This window comes from Hypanus sabinus, chromosome 13 (genome assembly GCF_030144855.1).
Source record: "Hypanus sabinus isolate sHypSab1 chromosome 13, sHypSab1.hap1, whole genome shotgun sequence".
NCBI lineage: Eukaryota > Metazoa > Chordata > Chondrichthyes > Myliobatiformes > Dasyatidae > Hypanus > Hypanus sabinus.
Genome location: NC_082718.1, coordinates 14879285 through 14906575, shown reverse-complemented (window position 1 = coordinate 14906575; position 27291 = coordinate 14879285). Strand labels below are relative to the sequence as shown.

At 43.2% G+C, this 27291-nt stretch overlaps 3 protein-coding genes across 6 annotated transcripts in view; 2 read left to right on the top strand and 1 right to left on the bottom strand.

Moving 5' to 3' along the window:
* flncb (filamin C, gamma b (actin binding protein 280)) overlaps window positions 1-16519 on the top strand; it is a 63289-nt gene extending 46770 nt beyond the window's left edge. The window contains exons 32-48 of the mRNA XM_059987121.1: window positions 640-739; window positions 1448-1588; window positions 2047-2175; window positions 2716-2889; window positions 3476-3637; window positions 4709-4912; window positions 5261-5413; window positions 5610-5732; window positions 7195-7434; window positions 7549-7818; window positions 8062-8199; window positions 8285-8400; window positions 9468-9600; window positions 11322-11498; window positions 11930-12148; window positions 14928-15131; window positions 15370-16519. Of these exons, the coding sequence (XP_059843104.1) occupies window positions 640-739; window positions 1448-1588; window positions 2047-2175; window positions 2716-2889; window positions 3476-3637; window positions 4709-4912; window positions 5261-5413; window positions 5610-5732; window positions 7195-7434; window positions 7549-7818; window positions 8062-8199; window positions 8285-8400; window positions 9468-9600; window positions 11322-11498; window positions 11930-12148; window positions 14928-15131; window positions 15370-15557 (2871 nt within the window). The 3' untranslated portion in view covers window positions 15558-16519. The remainder of the gene's footprint in view (window positions 1-639; window positions 740-1447; window positions 1589-2046; window positions 2176-2715; window positions 2890-3475; window positions 3638-4708; window positions 4913-5260; window positions 5414-5609; window positions 5733-7194; window positions 7435-7548; window positions 7819-8061; window positions 8200-8284; window positions 8401-9467; window positions 9601-11321; window positions 11499-11929; window positions 12149-14927; window positions 15132-15369) is intronic.
* The window catches only part of LOC132403641 (uncharacterized), a 78533-nt gene that overhangs the window by 25436 nt on the left and 25806 nt on the right, over window positions 1-27291 (bottom strand). For 3 of the 4 annotated variants that reach the window (XM_059987134.1, XM_059987130.1, XM_059987129.1), the window contains one exon: window positions 20980-21058. The gene's annotated coding sequence lies outside the window, so the exon portion shown is untranslated. Of the gene's footprint in view, window positions 1-11374; window positions 11480-20979; window positions 21059-27291 lie in introns of those variants that run through there. The other variant, XM_059987132.1, reaches the window with a different exon arrangement.
* atp6v1f (ATPase H+ transporting V1 subunit F) lies at window positions 23324-26255 on the top strand. The gene is made up of 2 exons (XM_059987136.1): window positions 23324-23525; window positions 25332-26255. Exons 1-2 carry the CDS (start codon window positions 23368-23370, stop codon window positions 25531-25533), a joined length of 360 nt encoding a protein of 119 aa, XP_059843119.1. The 5' UTR covers window positions 23324-23367; the 3' UTR covers window positions 25534-26255.

The window sequence follows — 27291 nt, the reverse complement described above, 5'->3', positions numbered from 1 at the left end:
TGAGATGGCCAGTCAGCAGAGTCTTTAAAAACCAGAATGAGAAGAGGTGGGACTGGAATGGAGGACCATTTGTTGATGTGCCATGATGTCCCATCTGCCCCAAAGCTACTTTCTTCCTTGCTTCAAGCTCCAGCCAAGGAGAAATGTCTTTGTTCCAGAACTTGGATCTCAGTCACATGATTCTGTGGCTGAAAGACATGGTGACTCCTACCACCTGTGTTGATTGGAGAGAGTGGGTGAGATCAGTTGGTGGACATATGGAGCTGGAAATTCAGCCAGTCCCATGCCTTGTATCAGAGGATCCTAATCAGTGTTGTCCATGATCTCCTGTTTAAAGAGTTTAACCAATCCCAGAACTGTAACCTCCAAACTACTAGATCCCAGTGCAGTTTGCTGCCTTAATCTCCCTTTCTTCGTGTTCCTGATCTAGTCCCATTTTGAAGCTGAATCCAATCATTCTTTTATAGACCTTCGTTCTGAAATAGTCCAGGCATTAATCCAGATCACAGCATTCCATACTCCCTGATAGTAGCCTGTTAAACTTTCTGCTTATTCTATCTTTCCTTTTCACTTTCTCTGTTTTGTTATTGTGTTTTCTCTTTCTAGTCTATAAGCTCTAGTTATGGTTTTATTCCACAGGCCACTGAAGAGTCTGTTGTCCCTACTGATGTAATGGAACATGGTCTTCGCCCATTCAACCTGGTCATTCCCTTCACTGTCCAGAAGGGAGAAATCACAGGTAAGCTAGAAAATCTTGCAATCTAAGAGAATGTCTTGTTGATGTTTCACACAGTCAGCGTGATAATGCGTGTTGTGGTCAGTAGTGCACCAAGGTTGTGTGTTGTTAATCACTTAGGAATGAAAAGGCTGAATTCCTGGACTTTAGTGATACGAGTTAGGGAGGGTGAACAGTCACCCCAACCTTTCCCTCATCTCTGTTTTGAGGGAAGGGACCATGTCCTTCATTGCCTGGGAGAGTTTTGGAAAGGTGAACACATTTCTATTTGTAAATCTTTTTTTAACAACCTTATGTGGAGAGCTCCACCATTCAGATACAGTGGGGACTTGTGTCCACTCAAGAAGATAGATGAGAATTTTAAAATATCACCTGAAATCTAGGATGGTGTAGAGATTTATTGGCTCGTGGTCCAGATTTCCCGAATGAGACGTGAACTTCTGATGCTTCAGTAAAATTGAGAAGATGATTTGAGTCAAACAGGATTCCCTTTCACAATCATGTTGACTTTATTGAATGACCTTGTTTTTATAATTGCCATGTTTTCATTAACATTTCTTAATAATGACTATTAGCATTTTTCCCATGACAGATGTTAAATTAACTAGACTTTTGTTCCTATGTCAGTGAATTTCTCAAATTCTTATCTGCATCTGTAAGCTGGCAATCTCCTCCTATTTCCCTTGTTCTGAAATATTCCTCGTGTCTCAGGTGAAGTCCGGATGCCATCAGGTAAAACTGGCCGCCCACACATAACTGATAACAAGGATGGGACTGTCACAGTAAAATATGCTCCAATTGAGAAGGGTCTGCATGAGATGGACATCAAGTATGATGGGAATCATATCCCAGGTACGTGGCCAAACCTTGTTGTAAGACCTGTCGGCATATTAACACTGTGAACTGGCTACTGACTCTAATTGAAGCTCATTGTTCCTGGGTGGCCAATGATTACTCTACCAGTACTCACCTTGCCATCTTGTTCTGATGGGACGGGTAATTATGTGAAATAGCAGCCACAAGTTACTTGAATGATCTTGGTAGTGCTATGTATGTCCCACCTTCACCTCCAGTGAGCAGTACTCCATCTGATTACATAACATTATGTTGGCCCTGCTACCAACATCCAGGATGAGGACTGATCCATAGCATCCCAGCATATTAAGAGGGAATCCCATTTCTAAACTTTATACCTTGAAGGAGGTACTGGACCAAACACCAAATTGGTTGTCTCTTCCTAATTGCAGCAGCCTGTGGGGTGGGGGGGGGTGGAATCACCCTTTCTGACCTCTACTTCCCTAACACTATAGGTAGCCCATTGCAATTCTACGTGGATGCCATTAACAGTGGTCATGTGACTGCATTTGGACCTGGTCTGAGCCATGGGATGGTGAACAAGCCTGCAGCGTTCACCATTGTCACCAAGGATGCAGGAGAAGGTACGTGTGGGCCAACCCTGAATTTCTGCAGGTATTAATGGGACTATTCCTATACAATGTGAGGTGTGCGTGTGTGTGTTAGGTGAGGGAAAGGGAAGTCTAAAGCATTGCTAGTTGAGGAGAAAGCAAGGGCAATGGTGGTAGGTGCAATGGAGCAAAGCTTGAGCAAAGTAATAGTGCAGGATTAAAATCAAAGTGCTGGAAAAACCAGTGACATCTGTGGAAAGAAGGACGATTAATGTTTCAAGTGTGAAACCCTTCATCAGGAAAGTATGGGATCTACGTATCTAGAAGTGTTGGTGTGAAAATAATTTTATAATTGGGAAAACAATATAATGTTCTGGATTTGAGGTGGGTGAGGGGAGGGCAACAAAACTACTTAAGAAGACATGGAGGGACTGAAAGTGACCCTTCTTGGGAAGTGGGAAGGGTTGGACAGTAATGGAATGAAGATGGAGGTGGGGGTAAGATGAGTGGTGGGGAAAGTTTACAGTTCATTGGTACAACAGATTGCTAAGACGATTTTATTTCATTCCATAGGTGGTCTGTCCCTTGCTGTGGAAGGTCCCTCTAAAGCTGAAATCACATGTAAAGACAACAAGGATGGGACCTGCACTGTGTCATACCTCCCTACTGCTCCTGGAGATTACAATATTATTGTTCGATTTGATGACAAGCACATTGCTGGGAGTCCCTTCACAGCCAAGATCACAGGTAACTTTGCTCTCTTGTAGTCCATTGCTATTTTCTTTTTTAGCTAACCTCCCTGAAGAATCTCCATGCTCTTGGTGAGATGCCTTTACAAATTTTGTAGGATTTGGCAGAAACTGGCATTATAACTTGGGCTGGTGCTAGCTTCATTCTGTTCAGACCTTGGTCATTAATGAGAAAGCACAGCCACTCAACCAGATCCAGAAGGATGGGGTTGGTTCTAGTGTTACTTGGTGAAAATAAGATGAGCAGATTGGCAGGAAGAGCAGCACGAGAGTATGTTGCAGCACTGCAGGTCTGTGTGCAGTCCAGGCTAAGAGAGTTGGTGGAAGGAGAGATCTGTATCTACTCTGTGTTGCATTTATCGACTTTGGAATGGCCTATTAGCAAAAGGGAAGGGTTAACAACACACTGTGTGTGCAGATGCCACAGGGCAACCATGAAGGCTGCACTCGCATACACCACTTTAATAGCTGTCCTCCATTCAGTCCAGTGGCCACCGTGATTGAAGATGGGAGAAGTAATTGCAAGGGTTCTGGGAATGTTTGTCTTTGAGAAACAAATGTCTTGATGAAACCATTTTGTGCAGGTGATGACTCGATGAGAACTTCTCAACTCAATGTTGGCACATCAACCGAAGTCTCACTGAAGATTACAGAGACAGACCTCAGTCTGCTGAACGCCAGCATCAAAGCCCCGTCGGGGAATGAGGAGCCCTGCTTGCTAAAGAGGCTGCCAAACCGGCACATTGGTAAGACGTGGACATGAATGGTGGGCTCAGCTAGAAGCTGATTGGGCATCTTCAATAGACACTAGGCAGTGGTTAGATATCTACCAAAGGGAGGACATGCTTCTTTGTTTTTATTGAAGAATAATCCATCTGAGAAAATATGGATTTTGTTTTGGGTGCTACATATCTAGAATAATATTTTGGAGATTTGGCACAGTGACACCAATACGAAGCTGGGCCTTGAAATTAATTGGATGAGTCTGTGTCATTTCAGTTTAGAGTGGAAGAACTGTATAAACCATGCTCTGCTAGTTAACATAGCTTTACGGGCTCCAATTGCTTGATCTTTGCAGAACAAATGTAATGTAAACTTGGAGTTGGTCCACTAGGAGTGAGATCAGGGAGCATTTTTCATTTTCTGGCATTCCAGAGCCTTCCAAAAATAAATAAATAAATGTTGGGATTCAATTAAAACTGTCCAATAGTGGCTTTAAGGGAATGAAATAGAGCATGAAGTCCACCCTTATCCAAATGAATGCAGTAGTAAGTTTTGAATTGAACGATCTCCTATGGTACCATTTCATTACAAATAGCATAGAGATATTACTTGTGCTTCTCAATCCCCCGAAATCCAACAATGCAATTTGAAGAGTTTCATTTATTAAGGTATGAGCAAGACAGACAAAAGGATCATTTACAGCTCAAGATCAAACATTAGATTTCAGATTGTATGTGGAAAAATAACTGAGGATTTGAAATTCCTTAAGTTAGTAATTTTTATAATGGGTACCTTTTGGACATATGGGATTAGGATAGCATTTCTGGTAAAGATAAACATCAACACTGACTGTGGACAAAAGGTCCTGCCTCCCTCACTTCGTACAGAATATTAGTTTGACAATTGTAAGGTGTACAATTCAGGAGGATTATCACCTCCATGGTGGTAGGTGTTTTTTTTTTCCTCCTCTCAGAAGTGGGGATGGGGAGGTTGTTTGAAAGCAGTCTTCCAAGTGTTTGATTGTCCAGGAGCCTCTATAATTGGATACTCTTGCTATCCAGCGACTTCATCCCCATTTTTCTCCTGTTCAACAGGTATTTCGTTCACCCCGAAAGAGGTGGGAGAGCACGTGGTGAGTGTGAAGAAAAATAACCGTCATGTCACAAACAGCCCCTTCAAGATCATGGTGGGGGCCTCTGAGATTGGGGATGCCTCCAAAGTGAAGGTTTCTGGGAAAGGCCTGGCGGAGGGTCGAACATTTGAGGTGTCAGAATTCATCGTGGATACAAGAGGTGCAGGTAAGAGCTGGTTCCATTGAAGACTGTTGCAATAATAACCCAGTTACTTGAGGTCCCCCTTTTCATCCAGGAACTGTATTTGCTGCAGGAAAATTTATTTTGTGTGTGAACTGTCTTCTGGCAGTTCACTCAGACCTTAAGTGTACATTGTAAGAAATCTACAATCCTGAGGTGACTTGAGCAGAATTGCTCTCTAGAGATGTTGTAGCTGGTGTTCAGAATGATTAACTGAACGACTTTAGCATGTGAGAATACTATTACATTATTAAGTTTGAACGAGATGTTGTACTTAACTTTGGAGCATGGCATCCTTTTGTTCTTGTTACACTGTTTTGCACCTGTTCACAGGTTATGGAGGGCTTGGTCTGTCCATTGAAGGTCCCAGCAAAGTTGACATCAATTGTGAGGATCAGGAGGATGGAACTTGCAAAGTCACTTACTGCCCAACGGAGCCAGGCAACTACATTATCAACATTAAGTTTGCTGACCGCCATGTGCCAGGTAAGTAACCAGAAAACAAGGGCTCATTTGTAAAGGCAAGCCATGGCAATGAAATTGAACAAAAGTAGATTGCAGAATGAGCTGATACTGTGACCCTATTTATTGTTTCCTTCTACCCGGCAAGTTGCTCAGTGACTGTTTGATATAGTAGGTTGCATTTATCTTGCTACTAATTACCATGTGACTTCTGTTGCAGGAAGTCCTTTCACTGTGAAGATGACTGGCGAAGGAAGAATTAAAGAGAGTATCACTAGGAGACGACAGGCACCCTCCATAGCAACTGTGGGTAGCACCTGTGACCTGAATCTGAAGATTCCAGGTACTTTCAACTCCTGGGTCTAGGAAAAGTTTCATTTATCGCAGAGCAGAATAACTTTCTGATCAGAAATTTATTCTTCTGATCGGTTTTCTTTACAATCATCTATGCACATCATTCATTGTCTTTTGCAAATGGACACTGTTCTTAAAATGGGATCCTTGCAAATGTGCATAGTCATGGGTGACAGTAGGAAAACCTTGTTGGGTCTGATTGATTTAAGGCAACTCCAGAATTTAGACATGTTGACTTAAGAACCATTTAGGGAAATAGCTGTGGGGGAGTGTCCTCTTGTCACAAGTAATTGGCTTACAGCTTCCACCTTTAGATTTGTTTTTCTTTTATAGAAATCTGTGGGTCAAGTACTTAAGTAGCAGGGTCTGGAAGACCTTAGGACCTGTAGGAAAAAGAACTTCCAAAAATCATTCTTCTGGCTTTTAGATTTTTCTTTTGATGACATTGGGTGGATGAGTCAGATAATGCAATTACCCATGTGTTTGTTCAACAAGACCTGGGCAGTTAGCAGTGGATTATTTATTTTTGCCCTGTGAGTATGAAGCACTTATCTGTAACAGTGATCTGCTCCTCTGTCCTTTGGTGTTCATGAGTATTATCACCTATCTGTGTTCAGTATTGACTATCCAGAAAAGAGGCAGGGATAGGTTATTTGGTCTCTTGCATCTCCTCTGTCGTTCAATAAGATCTTCTGCCTTAGTTTTTTGCTCTGTCCCTTGCTTCTTCCAAAATCCATAACGTAATTTCCGTTTTGAATCAAATCAAGGATTGAGCCTCTGCAACTCTTTGGGGTGGACAATTCCATACACTCACCATCCTTTTAAATGAAGAGATGTCTTCCTAGTTCAGTCCTAATGGCTTGGTACTTTGAGACTATGACAACTATTTCTAGAATTGGGAGCCGAATTTGTTTCAGAATAAAGGCTTGATTCTTTGCAGTGAATGGTATTTGCCTCTAAACGTACAGAAATCCAAAGTTTCTACACAGCTGGCTGGGAATTTCCTGATTAAGTATCCATGTTGGACTTTTCATGAACGGTATTAACCTGTGCATTTCTCAGTGTTGTATTGAAGCCTACATCCTGTTTCTGAGCTAAACTATACTTGGCACAGATAAAGTGAGCACATAGATTTGAAGGGAGAGGAATAGGTATAAGGAAGGAGGGGATCTGTACATTGATTTGAATGGAAAGGAATAGCTGTAAGGGAGAAGGAAATGTATCTACACTTTGATTTAATTGAGTTATAGAAATGTGAGTAAGGATGGGCTATATTGCCTTGAAAGCATATCATTGTTGCAGCTCCGTTGCCCTACTCCATTTAGATAGGCATTTATTTCATATTTGGCTTAAATAGACACCATTGCATTCCCCCTCTCCCCAGCCCCCCAATGTCACCTAAAATTTTTCTCATTGGTTCTGTCTTTCTTCCTCTCCCTTTTCTCTTCTAGGAAACTGGTTCCAGATGGTGTCCGCACAGGAGCGTTTGACCAGGACTTTCACGCGCAGCAGTCATACCTACACACGCACGGAACGGACTGAGATCAGTAAAACGCGTGGTGGGGAAACTAAAAGGGAAGTTAGAGTGGAGGAATCAACACAAGTTGGAGGGGACCCTTTCCACAACGTCTTCGGAGAGTTCATGGGTCGTGAAAGCCTGGGCACCTTTGCCAGTATCCCAAGAGGTGAAGGTATGCATCTGACAAGAGGGGAATTTCATTAGATGAGGAAGTGATGGACCAGTATTTATGGGGTGCTACTGCTATGTGATTAAAGGTCATTTTAACTTTTGTTATTCTTTGCAGTGGAAGTTGGAGCTAAGGAGATGACAGCACAGGTCACCAGCCCCTCTGGGAAGATGGCAGATGCAGAAATTATTGAGGGGGAGGACAGCACTTACAGTGTGCGGTTCATTCCACAAGAGATGGGCTCTCATACTGTCAACGTTAAGTATCGAGGCCAACATGTTCCTGGCAGCCCCTTCCAGTTCACAGTGGGACCGCTGGGTGAGGGAGGATCGCACAAGGTTCGAGCCGGGGGTTCCGGTTTGGAGCGTGGTATTGCTGCAGTGCCCGGTGAGTCTCTGCTAACTAATGAAAAGGCAAATATGTACAGAATAGGTGCAATTTTGGGAAGGGCAGGAATGGGGGTAATCTTGGTGGGGGAAGAGAGGAATATTGGTTTAGTCCAGGGATGGGGTGTGGAAAGAGACTGATCATAGTAAGAACAAAATGGGTTGTAGATTTGATGCGGAATGTAGAGAGTATTATGTGCCTACTCCTCCCATAGTCACTCATAGCTCTTTCTCCCATCTTCAGCTGAATTCAGCATCTGGACCCGCGAGGCTGGAGCTGGTGGTCTTTCCATTGCTGTGGAAGGTCCAAGCAAAGCAGAAATCTCATTTGAAGATCGCAAAGACGGCTCATGTGGTGTTTCTTACATTGTACAGGAACCTGGTCAGTAAATTGGATGGGATAGTTTGTCTTCCCCTTTTTACCCTTGTGTATCCATACTTGAGTTGAACTTCCCTTCTTTTCCCAGGTGACTATGAGGTATCCATCAAGTTCAATGATGAGCATATCCCAGACTCACCATTTATCGTTCCGATTGCTTCTCCCTCGGACGCTGCCCGCAGACTCACCGTTACCAGTCTCCAGGTGCGTACGAGGCGGGTACTGAATGTGGTGGTGTTTCACAGTATGGTGGGGCAGAGGTTTGGAATGTTGTGGGGTTGAGAAGCTGCAGGGCACCAAACAGCACTGAAAGGGGTGGTTTGAATCTCCTGAAGTGGCTTCATAAAGAATGAGTTTTACAGAAGCTGAATAGCAGCCGATTCTGTTGGCACAAGGGAGCCTGTATTATGCCAGAGATACAATTGTTGAGCCTTGGTGTGCTCTAAGAGGACACTGATCGGTCCTGATGGTTTTGCGATCTGAAGGTTCTTCAGCAGTTTGGAATGAGGCATAAAACATGTTGCTTACAGCTATTTAAATACGTGTTAGAAGAATAAAGAATAAGCAAAGAAAGGCATTCATGGTCATCTTTTATTCAGACCAGAGATAGCAAAATCCCAGTGATACGTTTAACCTTTAAAATAGCCAGAGTCAAGGTGCCAAGACACCTACAGAAGCTTCTAGAAAAATGTAGATGCAGCTGTACCATAAATGCACACATGTCCAGTCAAAGTTTACCCTGCTATTCAGTATTGTGTAGCTAGTAGAGCTGCTGCCTCTCGATATCACCACCCATGTGAGATAATTCCTATACGCGTCAATTTTAAATGACCTTTTCTATGTTCACAAGTTGAATACTCAGCCATGGAGAGATAGTTGAGACTCCTTCAGACAAAGCTTTCTTCTGTCTAAACTATGAGGAGGAATTCCTTTAGCCAGAGAGTGGTGAATCTGTGGAATTTGTTGCCGCAGGCGACTGTGGAGGCTAAGTCTTTACCCATATTTCAGACAGAGGTTGATAGATTCTTCATTGGTCAGGGATACGGGGAGAAGGCAGGAGATTGGGGGCTGAGGGGGAAAATGGATCAGCCATGAAGAAATGGCTGAGTTTAATGGCCTGATTCTGCTCCTATATCTTGTGGTCTTGTGGCATTTTTGTTTTGATGGAATGGTACAGAAGCCCTTCACACTCTAATTTGTTGACTACTGAGCCTTGGGCAAATTGATGTGGAACAATTTTTCAGAGTTTGTTATCTATTTAATGGATCCAGGAATCGGGGTTAAAGGTCAACCAACAAGCCTCATTTGCAGTCCAGCTGAACGGAGCAAGAGGAGTGATCGATGCAAAAGTTCGGACCCCCTCTGGGGCAGTCGAGGAATGCTACATGTCAGAGCTGGACAGTGGTAAGTGACTGGGATGTAGAGAAATTTGGTGTGGGGTTCGGAGGGGGTGGAGGGCCTCTTTCATCCCACCCCCTCTCACTAGTTCTTTCTCTTGGCCTCTATCCAACCATACAACAGTTAACACAGTAGCAATAATGAATGGTACTGAATTTTGTTAACTGATTTCATGGTAATGTTCTGGTGGGGCAATTGAAGACTGCAGTTTATTCTTGCGCATCTCCAAAAGGGTGGAGGAAATGGAGGGTTGTCCGTGTCCCAGACTTTAACAAGAACAAGGTATGTTGGTGAGGCAGGGCAGGAAGGCATGGATTTGACAGGGGAGGTGGGAGCCAGCACAGCTGGATGTGGTGTATGTGGCTGTGGGTGATATTGATCTGACCCAGAATAAGCAATTATTCCCACACCATGTGCCATGGCCTCTCTCACTGCAGCTGCCTGAGGCTTAGAGTTGTAACACGAGATCCAGGCCCCTGCAGCCTTCAGTAACTCAAACTTCTGGAAGGACAATGCAAGGTCATGCAACTTGTGCAGAGCCATCTTCTCTTCCTGCTGTTCTGAAGCTTCACTCTCTTGCTGCCACCTACTGGTTAAGTGAGGGAACTGCTGCGGTGTGCTGGGAATCTGCCACTGAATCCTTCAGTGACAATGGCAACTAGACTAGAAACTGAAATTATATCTGCACTCCCTCCCACGCACTCCCAGAGGAAAAACTTCCAATCTTATTTACCAACAACAGCTTTGTAAACATTACCCAATTCTGTTCTACAGGTGAACTGTGCAGCTGCATGTGATTCCCCTATCCATGCCTATTTTTTAACATTTTTTTTAATGGATTATCCAGCAGGTTCTGAATTGAATGGTTTATTGGCTCATGAGTTTTTAATAATAGCTACAATGTAGTGCTACAGACAGACTTGATAATTCACTACTACTGAATTGGCTACTTTCCTCATTCTACCTTCCAAAATACTACCGATGTCCTCTTGTATGGGTCACGCTAGCCTTGTTAACCCACATCACTTCCTGGTTTAACAGCTCTACTTTTTTTAAACTGACTTCATTTTACAACCCCCCTCCCGAACTCTTAATTTCCACCACTCTTTAAAAAAAAAAAAAATCTTTTCAACATGTATTCTACCAATTGCAATCTTCTGATTATCCCAGGTCAGAACTACTTCAGTACTGTTGGATAATAGTCCAGGGAGCAGTCAGAGTGAAATGGAATATTGAAGGCTTTGAGCAGGAGTGACATTGGAATGACAGGTGTATTAATGGGATGGGAGAGTGAAGTCTTGTCTCTCCACTTGCTGCCCAGCCTCGTTGGTAGGTGGAACTGGATGGACTTCATTGTTGTTACTAAGCTCCTACCTTTTTTCCTGTTTTGGCTGTTACTCTAATAGGTGTTGTATTTTTTTCACTGGGGGGAGGGAAGCAAGTAGGAGTTCAGATACCTGGGGGGAAAACACGCCTGAGGGCTTGGTGATGCCCCTGCTGGTGAGAGCCTAGCAGTGGACACCTTCCCCCTCCCTCCAAGGTCCTTGGTGACGGTCACCCTTGCCCATATGTGAATTAAGGCAACAATAACAAGGTGCGAATGGCTGCTGACTGTATAGTCCAGGCTCTACCACACTGTTTTTCCATCACTATGCCTTGGAGCACGAGACTGGTCTTTACAAGACGATAACGTCCTGGGGATAACGTCAGAATATTTCTGTTCTCAGATAATTTGGCAATCCGCTTCATACCACGTGAAAATGGTGTCCACTCCATCGATGTCAAGTTCAACTCTTGCCACATCCCAGGCAGTCCCTTCAGGATCCGAGTGGGAGAGCCAGGGCAGACTGGAGATCCTGGCTTGGTGTCTGCCTATGGCCCAGGACTGGAAGGAGGGGTCACAGGTATAATGCCTCAGTACATTTTGCTTGTTTCACATTAACTGGATAGCTGACAGAAGGCAGACTCTGAACGTAATTGAGCAGGTGTGATTTGTTTATATAAAACAACTCATTGGTGCAAAACACAGGCTGGGATCTGCAGGGAAGGCATGGGCTGGGTTATATCTGGGATAACAACAGAAAATGTGGGAAATATATAGGTCAGACAATGAGAAAATGGGAATGTTGCAAGCTTGAATTCAGAAGTGCTGCTCTGGAGATATGTAATCAAATCAATGGATACCTGTGTGAGTTGCAGGTTGGAAGTAATCTTTGGGGAACTGTGTATATAACATTAGTTTGGGGGTTATGTTGCTTGATTCATCTATGCTGAAGCTTAAATGTTACGGGAGATTGTTCACAGTGATGGCCTTTGTATTTTGTTTTTTGTGCAGGAGTGCCCTCGGAGTTTATTGTCAATACATGTAATGCTGGGGCTGGTGCTCTGTCTGTAACCATCGATGGCCCATCCAAAGTGAAGATGGACTGCCAAGAGGGTCCTGAAGGTTATAAGGTAACCTACACCCCAATGGCCCCCGGGAATTATCTGATCTCCATCAAATACGGTGGACCTCAACATATTGTTGGCAGTCCATTCAAGGCCAAGGTCACAGGTGAGTGCAAGTTCATTGGATCATAGATAGGTAAGATATACAAACTTTCCGGTTACATTTTTGCTCAATTAAACAGCTGCCCTAATTAGCTGGAGTTTTGTGAAAATAATTAAAAAGGACAAACTACCATTTAACTAACAAATTATATACTTAAATGAATTTCAGGACAAACTATTACACGCCAGCGCTACTACTATAAAACGATTGTATTTGTTCCTAATAGCTATCAATGGAGGAATTCATCCAGTGTACGTTGTTGTGCATGGGGTGTCCAGGGAGGGGTAGCACCTCTGGTGAAGGAGTTTGTCTTGTCCAACTCGCTCACCTTTTGATCCCCAATGAACATTCAACTCTCACTCGTGGGACCATTACATGTGACAGCGGTGTACTGGGGTGTGGCTGCTTTGACAAGCAGGTTAAATACTGAGAGTAGCTGGCGGGCCTCATACCCCAGTGAAGTAGAGACATGTCTGTCCTAGCATGTGACATCAGCTCCAGCACACTGGGGGGGGGGGGGGGGGGGGGAGAGATGAGATGGACAGTGATTTACAACGGCCTTAATTCACTACCAATGAAGAGCCCAGTTTGTGACAACTACTCATACCACTGGACCTGGACTTTCGAGGTTGAGAGAGCGGAACTGTCCCAGTGCAATGGCTTTTCCCACTTAAAAACTCTCTCGCACAGACTTCACTGTCAGTGGGATATGACCGATAGCCAACATGCTGCCATTTTTCTTTTGATTGACTGTAAATGAACCGAATTAGCGCAGACATCCAGTGCAGATAATGGACTGCCTTCATGCAATGCTTCTGACAATTGCATTCTCCATATCTTTTATTGTAATATTTAGCATAATTGTCTATTACTTCAAATTAGGAGTCGAGAAGAATTTGAAGTAGTGAAATTGTTTCAGGTTTCATTTTTCATTCCTGGCAGTTTCTGGTGTCTCCAAGCCTGAATGTTTGAAATCACAGTGAACAAAACAGTTCTTAATTGTCCTACTGCTATTTCTTGTCAAGAACCATATCATTGACAAAATCACTGCATTTTGAACACAAACACACGCAACTGATGCTATTCTGGCTCGGTCCACCAGAGAAAGCAGGATCTCCCAGTGGTCACACATTTTAATTCCACGTCCCATTCCCATTCTGATATGTCTATCCATGGCCTCCCCTACTGTCAAAATGAATCCAAACTCAGGTTGGAGGAACAACACCTTGTATACCGGCTGGGTAGCCTCCAACCTGATGGCATGAACATTGACTTCTCTAATTTCTGTTAATGCCCGTCCTCCCCTTCTTACCCCATCCCTGACATTTTTTTTTCTCTCTGCCCATCACTCTGCCTGTTCTCCATCTCCCTCTGGTGCTTCCCCCCACCCTTTCTTTCTCCCGAGGCCTCCTGTCCCATGATCCTTTCCCTTCTCCAGCTCTGTATCACTTTCGCCAATCACCTTTCCAGCTCTTAGCTTCATCCCACCCCCTCCGGTCTTCTCCTATCATTTCGCAATTCCCCTTCCCCCCATTACTTTCAAATCTTGGTATCTCTCCTTTCAGTTAGTCCTGACGAAGGGTCTTGGCCCGAAACGTCGACAGTGCTTCTCCTTGTAGATGCTGCCTGGCCTGCTGTGTTCCACCAGCATTTTGTGTGTGTTGCTATTTTAAAAACTGTTCATCCTAAGCATGGTGTAGTGTCATACACAAGTTCAAGTGACTGACACTAGCTAGAAACCGTTCTGCAGTGTCTCCTGTCCCAGTTAAGCAGCATACTGTCCCAAATAAGCACTTGCCCCATTTTAACTGCTGCCCAAATAACTGGAATCCTCTGTGTAAGTATAAAGTCTTTAAAAAGGAATACAAATGATAGAGCTAACCAGGTTAACCTCACTCCTCAGGTCTCAATCCACAGTCCAATCTTGCTGGAGTGTAGAAGAGTGGGGGAGGTGGGGAAATCTCATTGAGACCTATCTAATATTGAAGGGTCTGTATAGAGTGGATGTTGGGACGGATGTTCCCTATGGTGGGAGAGACAAACCAGATAGCGCAGCCTCAGAATTGAGGGATGTCCATTTAGAACAAATGAGGAAAATTTCCTTTAGCCAGAAGGTAGTGAATCTGTGGAATTCTTTGCCACAGATGGCTATGTAGGCCAAGTCATTGGGCATCTTTGAGGTAGAGAGGTTCTTGATTGATCAGGGTGTTAAATGTTAGGGGGAGAAAGCAGGAGAAAGGGGTTGAGAGGGATAATAAATTAGCCATGGTGGAATGGTGGAGCAGACGCGATGGGCCAAATTGCCTAATTCTGCTCCGAGGTCTTACGGCCTAATCAAAAGTGTTGACATTCAACTATCCTCTCTTCATGTGTGTTTCTTCACCACCTAATCAGCAAGTGGTTTCTTGACATCCATCATTCAGGTGAAGACACTTTCACTCTGACTCCCAACTCTAATTTTTCTACTAATTGCTTTAAATCTTTGTCTTTAAGATCTGAGGCAATTGTATTCCTGGACCTCTGTTCTCGGCTTATTTGATACATATTAATCTCCACTGGTACTGTAGTTCACGGGAGTGTAGTGCTGTCATTTCTCCGGGTTAATGACCAACACCTAATCCTGACTCTGCATTAGAGAATGGGTATGTGTAAGGTGGAGCAGGTTGAGCCTTTGAGCTTGAGGAGCTGGAACGGTACAGATGGGAGGTTGGTGGAGCTGGGAGTTCTGGTCTAAGGCCTACGCTGCAGGGCAACCATAACATTCCCCTTTGTTCAACCGCAGGTGTCCGTCTGTCTGGGGGCCACAGTTTACATGAGACGTCCACTGTCCTAGTTGAGACTGTAACCAAGTCGTCCACAGTTGCTGGGTATGGATCAATGCCCAAGTTTGCATCTGATGCCAGCAAGGTGGTAGCTCGAGGGCCTGGCCTGACCAAGGCTTTTATTGCGCAGAAGAACAACTTCACTGTGGATTGCAGCAAAGCAGGTGGGTATCTGGGATTTGGGGAGGCACATGGGTATGGCACAGGGATTGGGGGAGGGGGGGTTAAAAGAAATGAAGTCATAAGGACAACCTGGGTTAATTTGTGCTGGGTGAGAGAAATGGTTATCCCAGTCACTGGCCTGTACAGCAACACAGTGAACCTATAAAGTTATGCACTTGCTGTGATCTTGCCATGAACCACTTGCTCTGTGATGACGTAACCCGTTCTCGTTCATTGCAGGAACCAACATGTTGATGGTGGGAGTCCATGGCCCAAAGGCTCCTTGTGAGGAGGTTTACGTGAAGCACGTGGGCAACCGGATTTACAACGTCACATACACTGTAAAGGAGAAGGGTGACTACATTCTGATCGTGAAGTGGGGAGATGAGTGTGTGCCCGGCAGCCCGTTTCATGCTACTGTCCCCTGAATGACTGACTGGTCGTCTAGAGGAACCTTTGTTGCATCTCAGAAGATCTGAACTGTCAAAGTTTTGTAGAAAAAACAAAAAAAACTAACTTAAAAACCAAAGTTGCCCATTAGGGTGGGTTATTTGGGGAGGTGGGAGGTGGGTGGTGGGGATGGTTTTTCTGGGCAAACACTCTAGACAACTGATTCTTAGAAGCTGCCTGAATTTACCAAGACAATCCGCCATTCCTCCTTGGTCAAGCGTTTCTCAAATAACACTGAAAGAAATTGTTTTGGTGAGTGTTGAAATGAACCAATATTGGCTGCATGCCTGACTGCTTCACTTTTACATCAACCCTCTGCTCCTCCCAAAGCAAGACACCCACAAACTTCTGATTTCAAGAAGTATATTGCCACCCTCCTTGGCTGATTTAACCCAGTGCTGTGATTGGGAGAAGCGGACAGTGGGGTGGAAATGGGTTATTAAATTGTCCCAATATTCTTGAGTTGGTTGATTCATAATTCATTTTCTGCTTGCTCATCTTCTCCCACCTATCCCATGTCCCTCCTGCTCCTATCTATCAGCTCTCCAATTTCTCCACTCACTTATTGCCTTGACCAGATATTGCACTGACAGTTTGGAGCAAGTGGTGATTTGACTGCTGTACTCGTGGAACTGAGCTCAACAGCACATGATGTGCCCTTGGACTTGTGGGTTACAGTGTCTGGAGTTGTTACCCAGTCTGTTTTAGGAGAACTGTTTGTATGAAAATGACGGGCTTCGTGTTTGGTACATTTACCCATGTCTGGCAAAAATAATAAAATACACCTACTAAAATGCCATTGGCACCTTTTTCTCATGTTATTTGTTATTCTCATATACTGTTTACTCTGAGCTTCACAGAAGCAAACTATTTCATTGCACCCTGGTGGAGAAGACATACAAATCTGAATCTTAAATTCAGTGGGGTATCCAGGAAGATCAAATTGATTTGATCCTGATAGTTGACTTCAACCATCTCAGTTAGTTTGAAGGAGACCCTTCAGCCCATGACTTCTGTTGCCTGCTGTACGATCTGCATGGTATCCTTCATTTTCTATTGAAATGTTTCAAATAGAGTAAATGGATCTGAGTCCATTGCTACTGCAGGCAGAGAGCCCCAAATTCTCTTCAGATTCCTCTTGACAATTGTCTTCTCTCTTTAAACCTTTGCAGGCTTGTTTTTTGATACCCATACCAAGGGGGAAAGATTCTGAGCATGTACACCTCTCATGGTGACATGGTGTAATTGGGCAATGGGCTTGAAGGACCTGATTTCATGCTGTATCTCTAAATAAAATAAACCTCCCAATCTTGTGCACTTCCTTTTAGCTGTCATTTTATTCGCTCTCTTACTGAAGGTAAGCATGTCATGCCACTTTCAGCACCCCAGCTGCCTTTAAAGAACTATAGTTTCAAAACCCAAATCTCATTCATCAACGCTCCGCTAAAATGAATTGAATTGCAGGCTGGGATTAGATTCCATCCCCAATATTTTGTCCAACTTTCCCTCTGATCTATATCCTCGTTATCTACTATCAATTTTATCTTCAAACTTACCAATTGTATTTCACAGTTTATCTCTTTTTACATGCCATAAAAAGAGCAATGCTATGATAGAAATGGTGGATTTCAATATGCAAGTAGATTGGGGGGGAAATCAGGTTGGTGCTGGATCTCAGGAGGTTTGTAGAATGCCTATGAGATGGCTTTTCAAATCAGCTTGTGGTTGATCCCATTTTGGGAAAGGCAATTCTGGATTGGGTGTTGTGTAATGAATCAATTTTGATTAGAAAAGCTTAAGGTAAAGGAACCCTTTGGAAGCAGAGATTATAATAGGAAAGAGTTCACCCTGTAGCTTGAGACAGAGAAGCTAAAGTCAGATTTGTCAGTATCACAGTAGAGTAAAGGGAATTACACAGGCCCAAGAGAGGAGCTGCCAAAATTGATTGGAAGGGGACATTGGCAGGGATGATGGCAGAACAGCAATGGCTGCAGATTCTGGGAGGAGTTTGGTAGCTTTCCTGCATCACATGAATGAAAAAGTATTCTAAAGGGAGGATAAGGCAACCATCAGTGACAAGAGACATCAAAGACAGCATAAAAGCAAAACAGTGCATACAATACAGCAAATATTAGTGGGAAGTTAGAGGATCGGGAAGCTTTAAATAAACAAATAAATCAACAGAATAGGTACAAAGGAGATGTCAGGGTTAAGTTTTTTTACTCAGTGGTGAGTGTGTGGAATCAGCTGCCGGCAACGGTGGTGTAGGCGGATACGATAGGGTCTTTTAAGAGACTTTTGGATAGGTGCATGGAGCTTAGAAAAATAGATGGCTATAGGTAAGCCTAGTAATTTCTAAGGTAGGGACGTGTTCAGCACAACTTTGTGGGCTGAAGGGCCTGTATTATGCTGTAGGTTTTCTATGTTTCTAGAAGGCAACTAAAAAGTCAAAAGAGAGTAAAGATGAAAGGGAAACTAGTCAAATGTATAATAAGTAAGAGGGAGAGCTGATATTGGACCTCTAGAAAATAACACTGGAGAGGTAGTAATGGGGGGCAAAGAAATGGAGAGAAATCGAGTATTTTGCATCAGTCTTCACTCTGGCAGACACCAGTAATTTGCCAGAAATTTGAGTGCATTGGGGGTAGAAGTAAGTGTTGTTGCTATTACTAAGCAGAGGGTGCTTGGGAAGATGAAAAGTCTGAAGGTAGATAAGTTACTTGGACCAAATGGACTGCACAGCAGAGTTCTGAAAGAGGTAGCTGAAGAGATTTATGGAGGCATTAGTAATAATTTTTCCAAGATTCAATAGATTCTGGAATGGTTCTGGAGGATTGGAAAATTGAAAATGTCACTCTGCTCTTTAAAAGAGGGAGGCAGAAGAAAGGAAATTATAGGCCAGTTTTCCTGGCTTCAGTGATGGGAAAATGTTGGAGTCCGATTGTTAAAGATGAGATTTTGGGGTACGGGGAGGCACATGATAAAATAGGCCAAAGTCAGTATGGTTTTCTCAATGGGAAATCTTGCCTGACAAATCTGTTGGAATTCTTTGAAGAAATAGCAAGCAGGACAGACAAAGGAGAGTCAGTGGATGTTGTTCATTTGGATTTTCAGAAGGCTTTTGACAAGGTGCTGCACATGAAGCTGCTTAACAAGGTATAAGCCCATTGTATTACAGGAAAGGTACTAGCATAGATAGAAGACTGGTGGAGGCAAACAGTGGGAATGTGGGGGGGGGGCTTTTCTGGTTGGTTGCCAGTGACTAGTGGTATTCTGCAGGGGCAAGTGCTTGGACCACTTATTTTCACATTATATGTGAATAACTTGGATGACAGAATTGATGGTTTTGTGGCCAAGTATGCAGACGATATGAAATATTGAGGGGAAGGCAGAATTGAGGAAGCAGTAGCAGGGAGTCTGCAGAATGAATCAGATAGATTAGGAGAATGGGCGAAGAAGTGGCAGATGGAATATAGTGCAGGGAAATGTATGATCATGCACTTTGGTAAAAGGCATAAAGGTGTAAACTATTTTCTAAATGGATGAGAAAATTCAAAAATTAGAGTTGCAAAGGGGATTGGGAGTACCTGTGCAGGATTCCCAAAAGGTTAACTTGCAGGTTGAATTGGTGGTAAGGACTAGAACACAAGAGCAAAGATGCAATGCTGAGTCTTTAGAAAGCATTGGTTGGACCACACTTGCAGCTTTGGGCCCCTTATCTAAAAAAGAGATATACTGTCAATGGAGAAAATCCAGAGGAGGTTCATGAGAATGAAACGGTTAGTGCTGAAATGTGGTAAAATAGACAAAAGCAATGTTGGCATTTATTTCAAGTGGAACAGAATATAAAAGCATAGAGATAATACTGAGGCTTTATAAGACACTAGTCAGGCTGCACTTAAGAGTATTGTCAACAGTTTTGGGCCCTTTATCTCAGAAAGGATGTATTGTCATTGGAGAGAGTCCAGAGGAGGTTCATGGAGATGATTCTGGGAATGAAGGGGTTAACATACGAGGAGCATTTGTCTGCTCTGGGACCATTCTCACTGGAATTTAGAGAATGCGTGGAGATCTCACTGAAAACTAGCAAATGTTGAAAGGACTAGATAAGGTGGATGTGGAGAGGATGCTTCCTCTGGAGGGCATAGCCTCAAAACTGAGGGGTGACCTTTCAGAACATTAGGGGCAATCAACAGAGAAAGAAATAGAGCTGGAAAGGGGAATTAAGGCATTAGATCGGCCAGAATCAAGATGAATGACAGAGTAGGCTCAATGTGCCTAATTATTTTTCTTAGTAGTTAATAGAAGGTTGAGGAATATCACCTCTGTTTTCAATAAGTATATTCAGGATTAATGATGAATCTATAGTAAATTACTAATATTTCAAATAATCCTGTACCTCACATTTTCAGTATTCAATATTTTCCCTTTTTATAAAGAATTTCATTCCTTCCCTCCAGTTCACACTTCCTTCATTACTTGTATTCAGCAGCATCACCGCTGTTCACACGGATCAATTTGTCCTGGTCTTCATTGTAGTACACACTTGTCCTTTTGCTCTCTCAGTCCCTACACCTTTAGACTTGTTTTTTTTCTCTTTTTTTTACTAATTTTGATAAAGTAAGCCATTGACCGATAACATTAAGTTTGTTTCTGTCTGCACAGAGGCTTCCTGGGTATTTCAAAGGTTCAAATTTCAAAGGTTCAATTTAATGTCAGAGAAATGTATAGAATATACATCCTGAAATGCTTTTTTTTTTGCAAACATCCACGAAAATGGAGAAGTGCCCCAAAGAATGAACAACAGTTAAATATTAGAACCCCAAAGTCCCCCCCCCGCTCCCCTTCCTCATGCGCATAAGCGACAGTAGGCAACAATCCCCCTCCCCCAACTACAAAATAAAGCAACGGCACCAGCCACCAAGCACTCAAGTGTGAGCAAAGCAATTGCAAAGACGCAGACTTGGCAGTCACCCCAAAGACTTGGTGTTTCACCCGGTATGCGACATACCACAGACTCTCTCTCTCTCCCTAATAACGGAGAAGGAGGTGCCTCCGTTTTCACAGCATTTCTAACTTTGTATCTTTTGGCACCCAATCCATCCTAAAAATGTACTTAGCTACTGTGTGTACCATCTACAAAAATGCATCTGGATGAACTTGATGCATTTGAGGAGCTCCTTCAACCCCTCCACTAACTGAAGGACATTAGTAACTGCATGACAGCGGTACTCTAAATCACCCACCTACTAACTAGCAAGTGCATTGATGTTTCTTCATGGCAAAGGATGCATCTCCTTCCTATCATCTCCATTGAGTGTAAGTTCACCTTTATAGTGTTTTACCAAAGAAGGCATACCAGCGCCATCTTGGTATTTAGAATACGTAATGCATACTGACCTGACAAGGATACATGTTCCTCTTGTACATGGAAATCAAAACAGAAATTGCTGGTGACACTCAACAAGTCAGGCAGCACCTGTGGAAAGAGAAGAGGAGTTACTGTTTCAGGTCAAAGACCCTTTGTCAGAATTGTGGAAAAAATGAGGAAGGAGTTCATTTTAAGTTGCAAACACAGCAAAGGGAAGTATGGAGAGGACAAAGGGAATATCTGTGATAAGGTAGTGCCAGATAGTGATGAAAGAGTTAATGGCAATAGTTGGCGAGTGTAATAAAAGGAGTGTTAAATTTGTGAAATGTAGGTCTGTTAGAGCAGGAGAGGGCCATCAGGCCCCTCAAGCCTGCCCTACTAATCAGTATGATCATGTCTGATTCACACTTGCCCTTGCCCATAACCCTCAATCCCCGCACTTGTCATAGAGATAAAGTGTGCTAATTAGATGACTTACAGTTTTCTGTTAGAAACATTGTAAGTCAATGAATCAAAACTTTGTTGGGTCCATAGGTAGAAGGTGAGGTGTAGTTCCTCAAGCACGTGTGGGGCCTAATTATAATAATGTAGGAGGCTAGCGACAGATGGGCCCAAATGGAAGTAAAATGCCATTTAGGACACAGAACAGTACAACACAGAAACAGGCCCGTTGGCACACCATGTCCACAGCAACCATAATGGCAATTTAAACTAATCCCATCTGCCTGCACATGGTTTATATCCCCGCAATCTCTGCCTCTTCATGTGCTTGTCTAAATACCTTCATGTCTGCTTCCATGATTTCCTCTGGCAGAATATTCCAGACACCTACAGCTCTCTGTGTAAAAAAAAACTTGTCTCATAGAACTCTTCTAAACATTTGCCCACTCACCATAAAATTAGAGTTTTTTTGGCCTGTGAAAGACACTGTATTTACACTGTTTATACCTTTCATCATTTTATATACTGTTGGTCTTTGACATTCAAAAGAAAGTTCAACCTCTCTTTGTACCCACCCCTCTCTAATCCATGCAGCATCATCTCCAAAGCCTCTACATTCCTCCTCTAAAGGGGCAACTAGAATGGCACATAATACTCCCTTTATGGCCTAATCAAAGTCTGAAACAGCTGTCAAGGAACTGATTGTAAACTTCAGGAAAGGGAAACCAGAAGTCCATGAGCCAGTACATACTCATCAGAGTATCAGAGGTGGAGAGGGTCAATAACTTTAAATTCCTGAGTGTCACTATCTCAGAGGATCTGTTCATCATATAAATGTAATTACAATGAAAGCACACCAATGCCTCTACTCCCTCAGGAGTCTGTGGAGATTCAGCATGATGTCAATAATCCTGACAAACCTCCATAGATCTGCAGTGGAAAGTGTATCGACTGGCTGCATTACAGCCGGGTATGGGAACACCAATGTCTTTGGATGGAAAATCCTACAAAAGATACTGGATTTGGCCCAGCACAGTACAAGTAAAGCCCACCTAACCATGAGTACATCTACATGAAATGCTCTGTTAGGAAAGCAGCATCTATCGTCAAAGATCCTCACCACCCAGGCCATGCTCTCCTCTTGCTGCTGCCTTCAGATAATAGGCACAGGAGCCTCAGGACCTGCAACACCAGGTTCAAGAACAGTTACTACCACTCAACCATCAGGCTCTTGAGCAAAAGGGGACAACTGCACTCACTTAAGGACTCTTACATTGTTATTTCATGCTCATTATTTATTGTTTTTTTACTGAAACACATCCGCATTTGAACAGTTTGTTTGCAGTTAACAGTTCCTGATGTCTATAGTTACTGTTCTATAGGGTTGCTAAGTATGCCTGCAGAAAAAGAATCTCAGGGTTGTATGTGGTAACATGTATGGAGTCTGATAATATATCTTACTTTGAACATGATTTTCCCGACTTTGATACCGTCTGCCCTGGCTAATGAAAACACTCGTACCATACTATCTACTTGTTTTGCCATTTTCGGGGAGCAATGGACTTGCACCCCTACGCCCCTCTCAGCACATCAAACCTCCTTTAGTTTTGCTGTATAATATTTAACTCTTATATTTGACCTGTTAAAATGCATCTCATCATACTTGCCCGGTTTAAACTCCATCTGCACTGGCCACGTTTACCTGTTGAATCCTTTGATAACAAACCGACATCCGATATTTTTATATGCTCAGTGAGGACGTCGAACATTAACCCTTGGTTTGCGCTTGCTCGGACACTGAGGGGCATGTTCCACCGCGCATGTTCAATACTGAAGCTCTTGGACGGTGCTGACACATTACGCATGCTCATTATTGTATTTGTTGCCATTATGAGTGACGTCATTGAAGGGCACGTGGAGCGAGAACTGCGCAGGTGTGCAGTTCGAGAGCCCGCTGGTGGCGGACTCCGACAGACATGGCGGTTCGGGGCAAGTTGATCGCAGTGTTGGGGGATGAGGACACCTGCACCGGTTTCCTGCTCGGTGGCATCGGCGAGCTCAACAAGAACCGGAGGCCCAACTTTCTGGTGGTGGAGAAAGAGACGAGCGTGGCGGAAATCGAGGAGACTTTCAAGTGAGAGTGGTTGCGCCTGGTGGTGCGGGTTTCAGCTCCCGGCCTTCCGGCCTGCGGTAGTCGGGGCTCGACCGATCGACAAGGAGTGGGACTTAAGTCGGGATCGGTTCCCGGCCTCCGGGGGTGGTCTTTCTGGAGGCTGGGGAGGGAAGACTGAACCCCTGATGGGAGGAGCTGTTTGCATAGTAAATGTTGAATCAGAATTGGAAGCATTCATCCCAGCTTTCTGCTTATCCCTGTTCCACATAAGATCATCTATGTTTTCTTTCGTTCTGATTGTCATTGTCACATTTCAGTTTGTGGGAGCTTGCTATGTGCATACAATCCAGTTTTTGAGTTCGCTAGTGCTGTACATTTGCCTGTGGGCTGGAACTAAGGGCTTTAGTCTGATCAGGAAGTTGTGGGTGAGGAGAGGTAGTGATGACATGTGATCTCCCATATCCAACATTGGCTCATTGGCAGGAACCGAGGATTGAAGGGTGTTTTGTGATCTGTTAAGGTCATTACTGTCTGGCACCCAGTGCAGTGTTTTTTGGAAATTAATGATTCATACCTAGTGCTTGCTAGAATAGTTGGCAGTAAAAATGAGCATGTAATTAAGAGTGAAGAAGAATATCTTCAGACCATCTATACTGTAGCTTGGTTGAGGGGAAGGTTGGCAAAAGGAAATTTATCCAGAGAAATGAGGAACTTTTTTCAGTTGGGAATAATTTGCCATAATTGAATAGTGTGCAGAAAACAAACAACTTGTTTATTGAGATGTAGAACATTAGAGTAAGGATATTACGTAAACACTTTAGCCTGTAACTTGGGTACTATATACAGTTCTGGTCAAAATATATTGTGATTGCACTGGAGTGGTTTTAGAGATTTACAGAGTTTTGGAACTGATGAAAGATTTTATTGAGTAAATAGGACTGATTTTCTTTAGCGGAGAAGTTAAAAATGAGTGGAGGTTATTGATTCAAAATGCAGGAAGGGTTAGAGACAATGAGTTTTTTTAAGGTTGGAGGTTGGAAGGGGTCTGAAACTCATCATCCAGAAGCATGGTGGAAACAAAGCCTTGTAATATTTAAAAAGTGCTTGTCTGTGTGTTGAAGAGCCATGGATGTAGTGCTGAAAGGAGGGATGATGTTGGGTGGAACTTCTGGGCTGATCCTGATTTCCCTCCTGGGGATTTTGGATAGGTGTTTTGGAATGACAAATGGTTTGAGTTACTGCTGACAAGCTTGGGAGACCTCTGTAACCCTGTGCTGTGTTCTCTGTTTCCCCCTTTTTCCCAACTTGAATTTTGTATGTCTGGTCACAGTCCTGGTTTTGCCTGTGCTGAAGGCTTGAGATAGATTGTGAAATCTTTCAGCAGGAGCTGAAGAAATCTGAAAGTGAGACTGCTGATTTATTTGGGGAAGTGGATTCCTCCTGACTTTGGGGAAGTGTGATTCAGTGTTTCCCTGTACTTCAGTAAATTAGCAGCCCCCTTCTCAGCTTGGGTTAGCTCATCTACTCCTTTACTGTGCATTCAATCTTCCCCAGCCCTGTCTCCACTTAATTTCTTTTTCTTTACCAGCTTGCTTCCTGTTCCCAGAAATAATCCCATATTAGTGGTCCTGCATTTTGCAATAATGGCCTTGCTTAAGGGAGGAGTGCCTCCAAAAGCAGGAACTGTCTGTTCTGTCAAATTTATTTGAGCAATGGAGCTAGCTTCTGGGTGTTTGGGGTTGCATTTGGATCCTGTGAATTGATCATGACCCTACATTTTTGCCAGGAGCTCAGAATTAACCTTACAGTTTCCCCTTTACTCTGCAGAAGTTTCCTGAGCCGTGATGACATCGGGATCATTCTGATCAATCAGTACATTGCGGAAATGATTCGGCACGTCATTGATGCGCATACGTTGTCCATTCCTGCTGTGCTGGAGATCCCATCAAAGGAGCACCCATACGATGCCTCCAAAGATTCCATCCTCCGGCGTGCCAAGGGAATGTTCAGTACGGATGACTTCCGGTAGATGGACTCTGCAGTGGCAGCTGTACGTCCCACTGGTTCCTGTCGCTGTGTTGTCGTATTATGTGTTGTACAGGGTGTTGATTCCTCTGGTCCAATGTGCAGAGTGCTGATTCCTCTGCCGTCAAATCCTAGCCAGACTTTGCAGCAAGCAATCCCCACTCCCACTGTGGATTGGTGATCCCAACCCACCATTTAGTGACCTTTTACCCACTACAAATCTGAGTAATGGAATCATAACTGAAGCACTTTTGAGCATGATTTAATTTCCATTCAATTCTGTGCCAGCCCTGTAAGTATTTGATGGGACTGTTTAAAGTGGAGCTCTAGTCTGTAGCAAGTACTGTGCCTGCCCTAGAAGAAATTAATCTTGTGCTAACTGTTGAAATTTGAGATTGCTCTGAATCGTGGCGAACAGAGGGAGTGGAGAAGAAGGAAAACATTTTCAATGGTGAAGCTGATAGTAATTGGCTGCTGTGATGGATTTGTGTGGAAAGTACTGAGATTCGAGCTGAAAGGATGAGTACAAGCTCCAAACACTCAGTTGGATTATGCATCACTAAACAGGATGGTTGGTCTGGAACTTTAGTATGGTGAGGCACTAATTTGTGCTAGTTGACAGAAGCTGAATGTGGTTCTGATCTGGTCTTATCGAGTCTTCACATTGTATATTTATGATGTTACTTGTCCCTGATCATTATGTCAATAAATAAACCAACACTTAAATCTCTGGTTTCTGATTTTATACAAGACACAACATCCTTTTTAAACTTTTTTTTTTGGCTTACTCTTTCTCCTGTCTTTGCATTTACTCTACTTGGCTAGATTATGCTAACGGTGCTCTCCTAAACATGCTCATCGTCACCTTGTAAACAGCAGCTTGTCCAAAACTGATTTCTGCAGGAAACAGTGCCTGAATATCATTCATGTTTGTGGTAAAAAATGACAAGTTACATTACTGCCACAAGTCCAGGTGAATTCTGTTTCCAGCAAGAGAAAATCTATATATCACCCTTTCACAATGGAACTACCAATAGACATTAAGTTTCTCTATCAACAGTAGAGTATTGTTGGGCAGTCACTATTAATTATAATCTTCACCAGTCTAGTCACACAAATGTCACTATGATTAGAGCAGGGCCAAGACTAGGTAATGTATAGGAAGTGCTTCATCTTGTGATTTACACCATCTTTGATCAAATACTCTACACAAGCTCAGTACAAGACTCAGAACACCCATGAAGTTTGACACCAGCCAAGACAAAACAGGGGACTTAATTGATATACCATCTAACATTCTTAAATATTCACCCTCCCCTTCCCCATCACTGTAGCTGCGAACTCGCCATGCCTGTAGTCTTTCCCCTTTAGATGAACGAGCTGTAGGTATAGAGAGATCACTTATGCTTCTCTCTAAGTCACACACTAACTTATCCTGGAAATATTTTACAGATTTTTCATCTAAATTAGATATTTTAAAAAATTGGGTTATTTAGTTATCTTCCCTAAACTGAGGTTCGGATAGACAGCTTAACAACATTTTCTTAAGAGAGAGTGACAAGAAATCACAAATCCCGAATTAAAATCAAGTAAGATCTATGTATCCATTTGTTTATCAGCCCATAGTCTGGCAATGCTAGATTAAAAATCTTTCCACAGTCTCACACACGCATGTATCTGAGATAATCCTCTGAGATCTCTGATGGTACAAATTTGTTATCATGCACAGCCCAGGTTTTAACTGCAAGGCAGGTGGTGACTT

What these genes read in the sequence shown, in the direction of transcription:
- atp6v1f (XM_059987136.1), top strand. Translation starts at nt 23,368, where the DNA reads ATGGCGGTTCGGGGCAAGTTGATCGCAGTGTTGGGGGATGAGGACACC. An exon ending in GAAATCGAGGAGACTTTCAA is followed by an intron (nt 23,526 to 25,331) that starts GTGAGAGTGGTT and finishes TTTACTCTGCAG; the next exon opens with AAGTTTCCTGAGCCGTGATG.